At 35.1% G+C, this 14,612-nt stretch overlaps 1 protein-coding gene across 1 annotated transcript in view; it reads left to right on the forward strand.

Moving 5' to 3' along the window:
* AQR (aquarius intron-binding spliceosomal factor) overlaps positions 1-14,612 on the forward strand; it is a 95,825-nt gene that overhangs the window by 20,050 nt on the left and 61,163 nt on the right. Inside the window, exons 7-13 of the mRNA XM_023620552.2 lie at positions 1,253-1,321; positions 2,403-2,503; positions 5,581-5,657; positions 8,756-8,820; positions 9,967-10,083; positions 11,407-11,520; positions 13,104-13,207. Coding sequence (XP_023476320.1) covers positions 1,253-1,321; positions 2,403-2,503; positions 5,581-5,657; positions 8,756-8,820; positions 9,967-10,083; positions 11,407-11,520; positions 13,104-13,207 — 647 coding nt within the window. The remainder of the gene's footprint in view (positions 1-1,252; positions 1,322-2,402; positions 2,504-5,580; positions 5,658-8,755; positions 8,821-9,966; positions 10,084-11,406; positions 11,521-13,103; positions 13,208-14,612) is intronic.

Raw genomic sequence — 14,612 nt, forward strand, 5'->3', positions numbered from 1 at the left:
AATGAAATATTTCTAGTAATTAATATTTCATTTGTGCTTTCCTACTGTGGTTATCTGAAAGTATATACCTATTTATTTAAAGATAAGTGCTTCTGAATTGATAGGGCACTTAAACCTATGCAGGAGAATGCATGGGATCCCTTCTTATCCTGAAGACTGAATATTGATAGATGGATGGTTATTACTGCCTATTTCCATGTACTGCCTCACATGGAGCTTGTAAAGGCATAAAACAAAAAAGATTTATGATGTTCCCAGTGGATGCCACTATTATCTCTTTAACGTTTATTGAACTAAACTAGTATTAATATAAATAGACATAATTCCTTGTCAGAAATTGAACAAAGACAAGATTTACTTAGTATTTGGTGCTAGGTTTAATTAACTTAAAACATAGCTTATTATTGAAATGCTTTATTCTTTTCAATATGCTGTCAGTTATTTGAAGTAGTTATGTTCTTTAAAGTCATCGTGGATACTATTTTATCACTATAAAGTGAATAAAGAATTAGCTAAAACTGAACCATTGCTCCTAGGCAAAATACAGGGTTAGGTTCCTGTCAGCCTCTGGTCACAATATTTTCATCAGCCGATCAGTACATAACCTTGTTTTATGTATGTTCCTGTTTTAAAGATACCTTATGTGATATATATTGTAGATTCATTAACATTGAATTCACAGCCAACAGCACTATAACTTAAGTCTGAAGGAATCTTATCTAACATATTTTCTCCGTAAGGCACATCACAGCCTTCCTGCACCTAGAACACTAGACAGCACTTCATCCCTGTGCTTGGGGGCCATTTTAAATAGCAGAATCACCAACAAAAACCACAAAAAATGTGAAAAAGGTAGCACTAAATAGATCACATAAAGGATGTGTGTTTACAGTATGAAAGCTGAGACAAGAAGGCGGAGCGTCAGTTTGTTCAGCCTCAGCTGGAAACCTGCAAGTTGGGCAACTCAAAATTTTTCACTGTACTGTCCTGTCTGTGATTGACCACAAAAGCACCGGGAGTATTGAATTTGGGGTTCCAAACACATTTTTGTGAGTAGGTGAATTCGCAAATACAAAATCTGCAAATGTGGTTTTTTTGAAAGTATTGAAATTCTTAATATTAAAATAGCATCAATTTGAAAGTATTGGTGGCATGTTTCCCCCTGCCAAGACTTAAAAAGGCGGTAGGCCCCTATGACTTAGGTTAAAATGCTGGTGTGTTTATAAACTTGTTCTCTTCATGCCTTAAACAGGAAGTAGACTTGATACGGAGTCAAGTACAGCAGCTTATCTCCCTCCCAATGTGGATGGGCTTACAGCCTGTAAGTATTTAATTTCAGAAACTTAGCTGTATATGTGTTCTAAGTGGAACATGTGGTTTTAGATTTTGTTGCTTTAATATGGTTATAAAATGGTAGCTAAAAATTCCCTTCCCTGCTTAGAAAATTTATCTAATTTACTTTGCATTAACTTGTAGTTTTTTCAGTTTTAAAGTTTTTGTGTGCACCTAGTATGCATTTCACCTAATTTCAATATCATAAGGTGAAATAAGGTAATATCTATTGTGCTTATAGAGAAGAGGGTTAATTTAGCAAAATAATTATTCTTATGTGTGTCTTAGATGAAACTAAATGGAGGCTTGAATTTTTTATTTTCTTGATTGGAATGTACATACAGCTATAGGAGAAGGTCTGAATCATGTTTAATGTTAATGACTTCATTTTTTCATCAAATCCTTATTGGATAATATGTGCTGGTATCAAAACCAGGTTAACAGAGATCTTAGGGAGTAAAGTTAAAGCCAGCAAATTCCAGCGTAATACTTTGTTCAGAATTCCTTTTCCTACATGTGGGTGTTTTTGCGGACACCCAGATAGGCAAGCTCATTCATAGGTACAATTGATGGGGATGAAAACAGGCACATATAAGTAATTAATAATAGTTAAAAACTGGCAAGTGCCATGAGAAAGAATATGGTAATATGGACATTACCTTGTTTGCTTGTAATAGCTATTTTTTGTGTTCATTGTTTCAGGCTCATTTTTCAAACTTCAGTGATCACGCTGATAAGTGTTAATGCTCATATTTTTCAAACTGAAATCCTTAATTTTAGAGATAAGAAAGAAATTTAATTGATTACTGAGCTTAAAATATTGACTAGAAAAGGCGGTTTCTTTTGTCTTATTTTTTTATTAGCAAGTCTTAAAATTGAACAGATTTTAAAAATATAGTTGTTAGTTTCTTAGTTTCCAGATTTCGTAGTTTCTCTCATGTTGCCTTCAAATTTCGGTCCGTTACTCTGTATTGTTTGCATACTTTAGAAAACTAGCTAATAGTTGATCTCACCTTTATCCTTGTAAACGTTGAAGTTACTGGTGATTTAATATTACATCACTCTTTCAGGCACGGTTGGAGTTAGAATTAAAAAAGACACCTAAGCTAAGAAAATTCTGGAACTTAATTAAAAAGAATGATGAAAAGATGGATCCAGAAGCAAGAGAGCAGTATGTTGCCAAAGCTTTGTTCCATGTTGGTTTATTCTGTTGTAATATATTGATTGTGCTTCTTAGATAATGTTGACTGGTTTGTTGTTGACATAGTGCTGGACCAAATAAATGATTAAGAAGTGCTTTTACTTAGACTGTCATGGGAGTATTTTTCACAGAGGTCTAAAGGGGAAACCACGTCACCACCATGTTTTTCTTCTTTCTCTTCTCCCTGCCCCGGTGATAAGTATATCAATGATCTTCTCCCTGCCTTTTGTCCCTGGTCTCTCCATCATAGATGGTTCTCAGTTTTGTCCACAATCTTCAGGCTATCAATCCAGCTTTTCTTACTCTGTCACTGTTAATAATAACTTTTATACACGCCAACCATAATTCCTTCATTAACTCAAGAAATATGGAATGTTTATTATGTTGCCAGGTACTATTGTAGGTATAAGGGATGTAGTAGAGAACAAAATAGAAAGTAATTCTTGCTCTCGTGGAGCTTACATTCTAGTTGGGGAAGACAGCAAAAACAGATGAATTATATAGTATATTAGATGGTGATACATGGTAAGGAGAAAAATAAATCAAGTATAAGGACTAAAGAAGCAGGTGGGGGCTATGTGTTATTTTAATAGTAATTATCAAGTAGGTAGAAGTCTGGTAGCGAGTATTTATTGCATTGAACAAAGTGCTACTGGTAGGACACAGGGGAAGGATCTGTATACTCTAAAAGGTTTGTTTCTCTCTCTCTCAGGCTAATTCATCAACTATGCTCTTGCCTTATTTACTCCTTGACTGTTCCAGCAGTAATCTTTTTTCTTTTTCCATCTTTAATTGCTCTTTTCCACTTCTTTTTCTCTGCTTATGTATATATGCTAAGGACTCACTTCCCTTGGGCCTCTGATAGCTTTTTTGACTCTTATTTTTTCTTCCATTTAGGAGAGTAGTTTATACATGTGCAGATAGTAATGGAAGCCATGAGTACAGGTGATATTAGTTAGTGAGGTATGTAGACCATGAAAAGAGGACAAACTGGAGTTATGTTGATGGTTACTGAAAATAGGAAGAACTGAAAAAATCTGGATGTCAGAGAAATGAGTTTGGGAGTAAGGGAGTGAGAGTTATGAGGACAAGATATTAGAGTCAGAGTAGGAGCATCCCTTTGTAAATTCCAACTCCAGTCTCAACGGTTTCATGATATCTTTCCAGCCAGCAGCCTCTTGATTGGACTAACTGCATGATATCTTTGCATCATTTGACTACTTTTTCTTTTTAACCTCCCTGTTCCCATTGCCTCAATATGATTTAATCCTAAATCTCTCTGGTCTGGACTTCTCTGCTTTCCTGTCTTTGTATTACCTTTTGCTATATACTTCTATTTCAATGCATGCCATGAATTTCAGTTTGGCTTAACTAATTAATACTCTTGTTTTTTCCTCCCAAACTCACCTTTCTGCTCTGTTTCTCTTAATTCTTCCAGCCATTTGAGCTTGGAGCACTCCACTTCTCTGACCAGCTATTTATATCCAGTCAACCAGTGCTATCAGATTCATTTTTTGTCCTTCCTCTCCTTCCTCGTCTATCCACACTCTGTCATCTTAATTCAGGCCTTTACAGCCTCTTACTAAACCACTACAATAAATTCCTATTTGATGTTTCTTCCAACTTTCCCACATCAGTGAGCCTACGTAGCCATCTTCGTAGAAAATTATGTTTATTTTGCCATATTCCTACTCACCAGCTTCCAGTGGTTTGCTCATTCCTGTAGGATAAACTCGAAACTCCTTACAGCGGCATTCAGAAACCTCCAGCTGTTTCTTGTGACTTCTCAAACCACTGGACTAGTCTGTTCATTGTTTCTTAAACATTCCTTCCCAAAGTACCTTTTCCCCTCCACTCCGTTTACTTCAAGGTTAACCTTCTAAACACTCCTGTAGACCAACTGCTTTAGGCCACAGTGCTTTATTCTTCTCAACTCCTAAAACACGCTGTGTGTTTTTTACTGAAACGCCAGCTGTTTGTGTAATGGTCAGAGCATGTAGTTGTTTAAAGTATAGGTTCTACAGGTAACTTTGGGCAAGTTACCTTACCTCTGAGCCTCAGTGTGAAATTGGGACAATAGTACCTATTTCTGTTTAGGACTGTTGTCAGCATTAAATGAGATTATTTGTATGAAGTACTTAACACAGCTCAAATCCTAGCACAGTAAGTGCTCAATTAATGTCAGCCAGTTTTATTAATTACATGCTGGCTTGTGTTACTAGTTATCTTTGTATAACATGACTTGTCATTTCAGGTATATTTTAGTCATTCCCCTCCTTTGTATTTCCAGCAGGACTGGCATAATCAATATGTGATGGTTGCTGATTAATTGGTACCTGGTGTATCTTAAATTAGTAATGAGTAGAAAATTGTTTTTTAAGCTAACATTTAATTTTTAGACATTGTAATATTCTATTTGCTACTTTAAACATATTAAAGTATAAAAATTACTCACCTCCAGGCCGGCCCAGTGGCACAGCGGTTAAGTTCACACGTTCCGCTTTGGCGGCCTGGGGTTCACTGGTTCAGATCCCGGGTGCGGACATGGCACTGCGTGGCAAGCCATGCTGTGGTAGGCGTGCCACATATAAAGTAGAGGAAGATGGGCACGGATATTAGCTCAGGGCCAGTCTTCCTCAGAAAAAAGAGAAGGATTGGCAGCAGTTAGCTCAGGGCTAATCTTCCTTAAAAAAAAAAAGAAAAAATTACTCATCTCGTTTTAACTACACACTTAAACATTAGATTTTTAATGTTAAGGGCAGACTATAAATGAAATTTTGAAAACTTTTTAGTCTTGACCTTTAAATCACAAGTGAAAACTTTTACAGTAAGAAGAAGGAGGTGCTTTCTTAGCTGCCTTGTTAGGCCAGTAACGAAGCTCTTCTTTTCTTCATGTAGTGCTGTATTTACATACAAAGAAGAGGCTGTGTTCAAATTATGGTCCCAATTGCAGAGAAAGATAAAAGACTTGTTCAGTATTTAAATTTTACTTTTGAAATAATTGTTTTTCAAAAATAGTTTGGTCAACATTATCTCTCTGATTTTAGAGCCTATCAAGAACGAAGATTTCTTTCACAACTCATCCAGAAGTTTATCTCTGTGCTGAAATCAGTCCCGCTTTCTGGTAACTTTCTTCTTGTTCTCAGCTCATTTGTGAAGTTCTCATTTAGATCTCCCCTGTAGTATTTACTAATCTCTGGTCTAAAAACTGCTCTTAGAATGTTTTAAAAGTATGATGACAAAGTGTATGTCCTCCACTTCTCAAATATATTACGAGTCTGAGTACTGTGACTACCTTAAACATTCACATATTTTAAAGGCACCAGCACGGTTACTGAAATGTTCATTTATTTAGCAAATATTTTTTGAGCTTACTTACAAGACTCAAGTCCTTAACAAGGTACTGGGACACAGTGGTGAACAAGACAGTCACAGACCCTATCCACATGGCATTTTCAGTATGGTGCTGAATAGTGTTTTCAGGCGACATCAAATACTGTTTGGAGGGGAAGAAGAGAATTATTTTTGAGATATGAGCTAGACAAAAGCGTGGCTCCTATTTATTGATGAAACAAACATAAGTACTACGTAGAGGATAAACTTTAAAATATACAGTGATTATACTATATATGGACGCATATGTGTGTCTGTGTGTTATATGTCTATGTACCAAGAGGGGCTAATTACATTAGTTGGGTTTGCAAGATCTTCTTTATAAGCATTTAGTGAATACAAATAGAATATTGTTTACGTAACAAAGGTATATATATACTACGTAAGATATGTCATTGGTTAATAATATTTTATTTCCTAACTTGAATATAATCTAAGAACAGCTCTGCAATGTATCATATTTGTATTTTTGCATCAGAGATTGTAGCTTTGTTTAAAATACAACAAAATTGCTTATAAATGCTGAGTCTCCAAGTAATATTTTACAACTGAAAATTATACCTATAATTCAGTGAGCAATAGACACTAATTCTAAAAATCAACTCTACCTGATTTGGGGTATATTATTACTACCACCATCAGTAAAAGGAAAAATTGTCATATGCTGATTGATAAAATCTGAGTTGTTTAATATTAATATATTTAAGTCTTTCAGTTAAGCAACCTAAACCTGGAAAGAGGACTTAGATTTGGTTTTCTTAACCAAATAGTAATAATTAATGCTTAGAACTACTAATGTCTGTAATAATTAGGGTCATAAAAATTGATGACTCTAGCTATGGAATGTTTATCTAGGGTCATGTAGAAAGGTTTGAAAATCAAGTGACAGCAACAACATAGGCCTGCAGTAATTTTAACAACCTGTAAACGCTAACTGTTGCTGCTGTTTTTCATATATTGTCAGAAAACAGTATTTCTTAACTTGATCTTGAGGTTTAATGAAAATTTGTTAATTCGCTGGCAAAGGAACCAACAAGATGATGAAAATAGTGTGCCAGTTCAGAGAGGGTATAAGGATGGATGGATTGTATCGTTAAGAAACAGAAAACTAATTTTTAAAAGAATAAGAAGGATTGTAGTTTCATTTAACAGGGTAATTAAAAGCATGTTCATATCAGCTGTTAGAAAGGAAACCTGTGCAGGATGATCTGCGATGTCAGGACTGCTGTCAGAAGACAGGAAAACAGAATACATAGAAGAAGCAAGTGATGAGGACATGTTGGCGTCTGAAATTGGACTAACAAGGTTTCAGCTCTGAACAATGTGATCAGTAGGGCCAACTAATGTAAAAACAGATAGTTTTATCCACCAGACCTCAGGAGTTGAGCACCAGGCATCGTGTTCTAATTTTAAATAGGCCATTGCCAATAATTTTCTCAGGCTCTAAATAAAAATACAGAATACAAAGTTTGCTCACTTTTTAAATTTTAGACAAAAATATTTTCCTTTAACGGTAACAAGAACAAAAGATCGCAGCAGAGGACTGGTTTGAATGGATTTGATTTAAAAGTTGCTTCTTTATATTCTTTAGTTTCAACAGCTGTGTGACCTAGACTGTGTCTCAGAAAACTGGATTCTAGTTTTAACCAGCTATTACTTTGTTCTACACTTTCATCTTGTCATTTTCTCTAGTCTTCAGTTTCTCACCTGGAAAATGAAGAGCTAGAGTAGATGTTCTCTAAGATTTTTTCCAGCTGTGAAATTCTGTGGTTGTTATTTTAGGGTCTGGTTTATGGGCATGTGTTAACTAGAAAAGTTCCACTTAACATCTCCATATATTAGTCACAAAAGTATTCACATTTCTGTCTTCATAAAGCCCTCCATTTTCCTGTATACTGCAAATAAATTAAATAAGTGGATTTATCTGAGCATTTGTAGGGTGCTTTGTACAGGTTTAGCACTGGATTAGTTGCTGCTGGGAGTCCTTAGACTAAAAAGCAGTAGGGACCCTGAAATTAATCTTCTTTTTAATTGAAACAATCTTGGCAGGATGGTTTAGCTGGTGAAATGGTAGACCATTTCCTGGCATTAGGAAAAAAGCCTTATAGCTTGAAAGTATGTCATGTCACAAGGCAGTAATTATTTGAAAAACAAAAATAAATGTTTTTTAAAGTAGTACATTAGTGCTCATGAATAACATAAAATAAAATAGTAATTTAAAAATATTTTATTGCTCTATGTGTCATTGGCTTTTTAATGTCAAAAGTAATGCGTGTATAGTGGGAAAAAAGTCATAAAAATTGTCCCTTTAATTAGTTTGATGTGTATCTTTCCTACCCTCTTTCTGTGCATTCTAAAGATAAATATATCTTTGTATGTTTACATGCATGCATATATGTATGTTGTTTATGCATGTGAAAGAAGTTCTAAAAGTTTGCCATGTGAAGACAATAGGAAAGTGGGTCAAGAATTGATTAAAAAACTGCCTTTCTAGTTTTTATATCCAGATTTTTTCAAAATCTGACATTCAGTACAGATTTTTAAAAATTAACACTTTAAAAATATTTTTGCAAATCTGATTTTTAAAATGTATTTCTGATGCAAGCTAGGTTTTTCATTTTCTTGTATTTGTAGAGCTAAATATAAGGATAAGGCCTGCTTTTTTTGACATATATGTGAGGTCCTTACTGTGATTCATAGTTAGTCCAATCCTGATGAATAAGGGACAAATGGCGTTGTTTAAATAACTAATTAACTGCCAATTTTAAGATACAGTACCACAGAATGGCCTAAGTAAGAAAATGCTAACATGTTTTCTGTTATGTCTAGAACCTGTCACTATGGACAAAGTTCATTACTGTGAAAGATTCATTGAACTTATGATTGATCTAGAGGTAAGAAGTGTGCAGTGACCTTTCTGTTATATAATCATTTAGGAGGCTCAGATTAAGCATATGACTATATGTGAAATATTTCTTTGTCACCTGAAACAGTCCTTTCTTTGTTTGTACCTATTTTAAGGTGTCTCATAGAGAAGAGTCAAAGGCATTTGACCCTTGAAGTCTTCAGATGACTGTCAGATGGCTCTTTGTAGAAAAAACATTATTTAGTGTAGTTATTAAACATGGCAGTTTATTTTCTGTCGCATTTTAATACCCCTGTATAGAGTATTGAGTATTTAAATACTGACTGAAGTCATGGGTTTATAGCCATTTCTTTAATAATCTCACTTTTCTAAATGTGCCTCATGTTGAAGAAGAAAGATATAGCTCCTGTTGTCAACTTTTTAAATTAAGGTTCTTAAAAGAGAAGATTTCATACTATTAGGTACAAGATTTTGATGGAAAGTTCAGGTGCAGAGTTGGTGTAGTTCAGATTGAATTCATTTTCCTTCCTTTCTCCTTTAATGAAGGAAATTGAAAGAAAATCCTCTCCATTCATTCCTTATCTGGAGAGACAGGGTGGTTTCTTGGCGTGAGGATTAGAGTGTTGGACTAGCAAGTCATTCATGAGATCTTCATTCAAATTCAAGCTCTGCCAGTAACTAATTTATAACCTTTGAGGATCTCAATAACCTCATCCACAAAATGAGGATATTTGATTAGATTAGTGGTTTTCAAACTGATTGTCCCAGTTTCTCATCATTGCCTTGCTGGCTGTGATAGTAGGGTGTAGGAAGAGGAAACTGAGAAAGGAGTCTCCAGTTAGGGGTCCCAACTCCCTTTTCTCTCAAAGCATCTTCGTTTTTAAACCTACACACAGTACATGTTGGAATTTTGTGTAGGATTTTGTTTGAAAACTAGTCGTCGAAATATCTGTGAGATTTCTTCCAGTGCTGAATTTTGTTTAGAAATAATTACCACTGAATTTATTTACAATATGGACCAGACCCCTTGCTTAGTGCACCATGTCTCTTGGGAGGCTGGAGGGTCCTCTGTCCGTGCATGATTAATATTTGTGAGTTAAATATCAGTAGACTTCGCCTCTGGCTACAGAGAACATGCAGACATAATTATTGCTGTGATGTATATTTTTTCTAGGCCCTGCTCCCCACAAGGCGCTGGTTTAATACCATCCTGGATGACTCCCACCTTTTGGTTCACTGTTACCTTTCCAATCTTGTTCATAGGGAAGAGGATGGCCATCTTTTTTCCCAGGTGAGCATTGATGTATTTGAACATACTTATCATTTTCATTTCTAAATTGATCTTTTCTTTGCTGTGCAACTGAAAGTACCAGGGTATGACAGAAAGTAAATTTTGCTAAATATTGAATTGAATAATGTGAATTCCCAGTTAGTCATTTTAAAGTAAAATCAAGTCTTAATATACAAAATGAATGTATTCTTTTGTAGGTTACCTCTAGTAACTATATATTATAATCCTTTGTTACTCACATGTGATTGTATTATTGGACTAAATTATGTGTGATGTAGTCCCACATGCTATGGAATATAATAGATGATGAGCATTAGTTTCAGGTGAACTACACCTTAATACCATGGTTCTCTTTCCATAAGATGATGGTGACAGAGGCAGTCAATAGCATGGAAGTGTGTGTATACTTAGTCTGCTGCCTTGAGTAGGAAGGCATATGCACTCCGTATGCTACTTTGGATAGGAAGACAAAGTGTTAGGGTTTTGCCTTCCCGGTAATGTCATCCAGAAGAAGAGTCTTCTAACAAACTTCTGACACTTGCCTTTTGATGAGATCATAGTTGGAGATACAATTTTTGTGTGTTTGCATATTCTTTTAAGAATTCTTTTACCTTTTATCTGTAAGCATTCCTTTTTTCTCATTCTCTTGCTAAATTTCTATCCAGTGATTTGCCAAGTATATTGAAATATATTAAAATCCTAATATCGGATCGGCCATAGATTAGAATTAAGAATGATAAAGATTTGGGGTGAACGCAACCTGTAGACTACTGATGCTGCCGGCACAGGGGGAAAGCAGGCCTTTGTTAGCAGTAGGGCTTGATGGCCACAGAGACTGACGAGAGGAATGAATAACTTAGCTTTTCCACCTTGCTGTTTTTCCTCTAATAGAAGAAGCACATAGAGAAGAGAATCACTAATTATGAATTCCAAAGCCCTCATTCAGAAATTCTAAGTGGCATAAGTAAAGACCTCAGGAGTTCCCTCTAGTGGTATAGTTCTATAAATTTGCAGTGATGTAGATAGATTTTCTTTCATTAGAATCCTTAATGTCTCTTTAGTGTTGGAATTGCAGTTTAAGTTCTTCTTGTAGAAGTAGCTATGTATATGAAATAGACGATTTATTCACAAGGCACATACTTTATTCTCACATAAGTAAAACACGTTCGGATACTTTCTGATGTGTTTGTTGCATTGTTTACATTCCAGTTTTTAAGCACCTCTAAGAAGGAATAGGACTTATTATTTTTAGTAAATAGTGTTTGTTCATGCTTTCTTGCTCTTATGTTCACACAGTTTATTAATTTAAATGTATCCTTTCAGCTTTTGGACATGCTTAAGTTCTATACTGGTTTTGAGATTAATGACCAGACTGGAAATGCTCTGACAGAGAACGAGATGACTACAATTCACTATGATAGAATTACTTCTCTACAGGTAATTGAAATGCATTATCGCCTTTGCCTCTGTTCCATAAAGTTGGGTCATAAATAATTTTTCTTTTGTATAGTACAAATAGAAAAAGATACTTAATAGTGTTTTCATCTTGAACTTTGTAAATATTGGTAATTCTGATGAATTAATGAAAAAAATGGCATTCTTTCATAGTCCTAAGTCCTGCGAATCAATATACTGATGTTTGACACTCAGAAATATTAGTTATTGGGCCAGTTTGGTGCATTATTAGTTTTATTTTATGAAAGACTATTTCAACGTGACAAAGTATGTGTAAGCATTTATAATTTGAAAGATAAACACACATAATGAGACTGAAATTTACCAGTACAGCTCAGATCTGCTGGAAAAGTGCCTTTGTTTGTTTTCTATTACTGATTCCATCTTGCTCTTGAGCTCCATTTCCTCTGGTGGCAGAAAGAAGCTTTTGTCAATTTAAAGTAATTCATTTCTTTCTGTTTTAAGAAGTCTTTTTTTGGGTAAAGACTCTGTCAAACTTAAGTTCAAACTGTCTTTCGTAATCAATTCCACCACCTGTCAAGGAGTCTCTGCTTTTCCTCTCCTCTCCCAAAGTGGCATCTGGGAACATGGAGACACTAGGATAGCCTCATTCTTTGGAAGAGGAATGATCTGCACCCTGTCCCAGCTCAAGCGTCTTTTCCTGCTTTTTTCAGAGCATTAGTGTTCTTGTCCTTCTGCCTCTGCCTTTGAAGTGACCACAGCTACTGTGGCACGTGGTCTCTTCTCTCGGCACAGGCAAGGCGTGATGGTTGCTCCTGAGGAGCCTGGATATCTCCCTGCTAATGAGGCCCCAACTTTGTTCTTGATGGTACTGGAGTTCTACTGAGAGCTGACTCACATTCATTTCTTTGCTTAGACAGCTTACTCTAAGGCTTGGATTGCAGAATTACTGTTTCATTGCCTGTAGTAATCCTATGGCAGGCTCATGCATAACCTCGGCAACATTCTGTGTTATCCACTGTGGGGCACATGAAAACTCCTGATCTTCTCTGTGCCACATGGGCATTAAGGAAGACTAGGAATGTTGTCTCACACACTCTTGCTAAATCAGCATAATGCCACTATTTCTGTTTTCTTGCAGCTTACCCCCTGTTGGTTGGAGGTGCTACCCTGTAAGGTCCTCTCTTTCCAGAGTTCTAGAAGATAGCAGGGCACAAGCACACTAGGCTTTTGGCCTCTCTCTCAAGCTCTCTCTTTAGTGGAGAATTTCCCTTGGGACTTTCTTTTAATTTTTTTAGGCAAGTTCCCCTCCTGTCAGTAAAGCTGGCCTTCATGGCTATTTTTATCTATATTCAAAATACAGTTTTAAAATTAAAAAACTGAACATTGACTCTTTGTTTTTGCATTCCTACTAGAACAATTCTAGTTTTTTCTCATTGTATTGAATGCTTATGACTGAATAAGGCAGAAGTCCCATATGAGAAGCATATAAGAAAGAGAAGTGCATTAATATATTTTTTAAATATTATTTCCATTATATAGTATATAAATTGTAGTTGATTGTATTAATATGTAAACATTAATTTTTTTTTGCTCTTTTCTAGAGAGCTGCTTTTGCGCATTTCCCTGAACTCTATGATTTTGCCCTCTCAAATGTGGCAGAAGTAGATACTCGGGAATCCTTGATCAAGTTTTTTGGACCTCTTAGGTAAGGCAACATGAAGGGAAAACTGCATTTTAATTTTCTTTTCTGCTGTTAGTCTCTTTTACACTATTTTAGGTAATGTTACTTGCTGTGCTACTCTTCACTGACAGCTAGAAATAGCACTTCTCTCTAGTGGTATCTCTGAGTCACTTAAATATAATTACCCATCTTCTCTTTCTTTTTTTGGTAAAATTTATATTTTTCATAACTTATACAGTTTTCCTAGATCTTATATTTTTTTTAAAGTGGAACATAAAGCTGTTATCCCATCAATCATAAACAGCATACTACAGAAACCAATAAATGTTGATGATATGTGATATTAGAGATGTGACTTAGGAAAATTTTTGCGTATTTAAAGTTTATGAAGTTAGTAATATTCTCTGGCATTTAGATTTCTGATGTTACACTTTTTTTGAAAATAGTACTAATAGCATACATTTATTTGCTGTGTGGTAGGCACTCTACTAAGTGTGTAAATAGTTTAATTCTCAAAGCATCCATGTGGGAAGAGTAGATACTATTTTACATATAAGGTAACTGAGGCACAGAATAGTTAAGTAATTTACCCAGTTTACACAAGTAAGTGGCAGAGATAGGATTTGAACCTAGGTAGTATGATTTCTGAGTACTAACATTTTTTTTTAATTTTCTTTTTATTGAGGTATAATTGACACACATTGCATTAGTTTGAGATGTACAACATAATGATTTGATATTTTTATATATTCTGAAAAGATCACCACACTAAGTCTAGTTAATATCTGTCACCATACATACAGAACTTTTTTTCTTGTGAAGAGAACTTTTAAGATCTGCTCTCTTAGCAACTTTCAAATATACAATACATTGTTATTAACTATAGTTGCCATGCTGTGCATAACCTCCCCAGGACTTATTTATCTTATAACTGGAAGTTTGTACCTTTTGACTCCCTTCAACCCCCATATCCCCTGGCTCTGGAAACCACCAATCTATTCTGTGAATCTATGAGCTTGTTTTTTTTTGTTTGTTTTTTTAGGTTCCACATATAAGTGAGATTATAACTTTCTGTGTCCAACTTATTTCACTTAGCATAATACCCTCAGGGTCCATCCGTGTTGTCATAAATGGCAAGATTTCATTCTTTATTATTCTGAACCCTAACTTTTAACCACTGTGCTTTGCTATTTCCCCATTGTCCTTAACTCTTGGGAGGATTTATGTTTAGTTAGTTGGCTATTTAAATTAAACAACTGATGTTGGTTTGCTTGTTCATTTTTACATGAGAATTTAATATTAACTCTTACAATAGCGCATCGATCTGCTTCCTCCTTTTAAATAACTTCATAGAGTTTGAACAGGTCTGCCATACTATTTTTTAATCATTCTCCCATTGGTGAATCTTGAATTTTTAAATTTTTGGCTA

This window comes from Equus caballus, chromosome 1 (assembly GCF_041296265.1).
Source record: "Equus caballus isolate H_3958 breed thoroughbred chromosome 1, TB-T2T, whole genome shotgun sequence".
Taxonomy (NCBI): domain Eukaryota; kingdom Metazoa; phylum Chordata; class Mammalia; order Perissodactyla; family Equidae; genus Equus; species Equus caballus.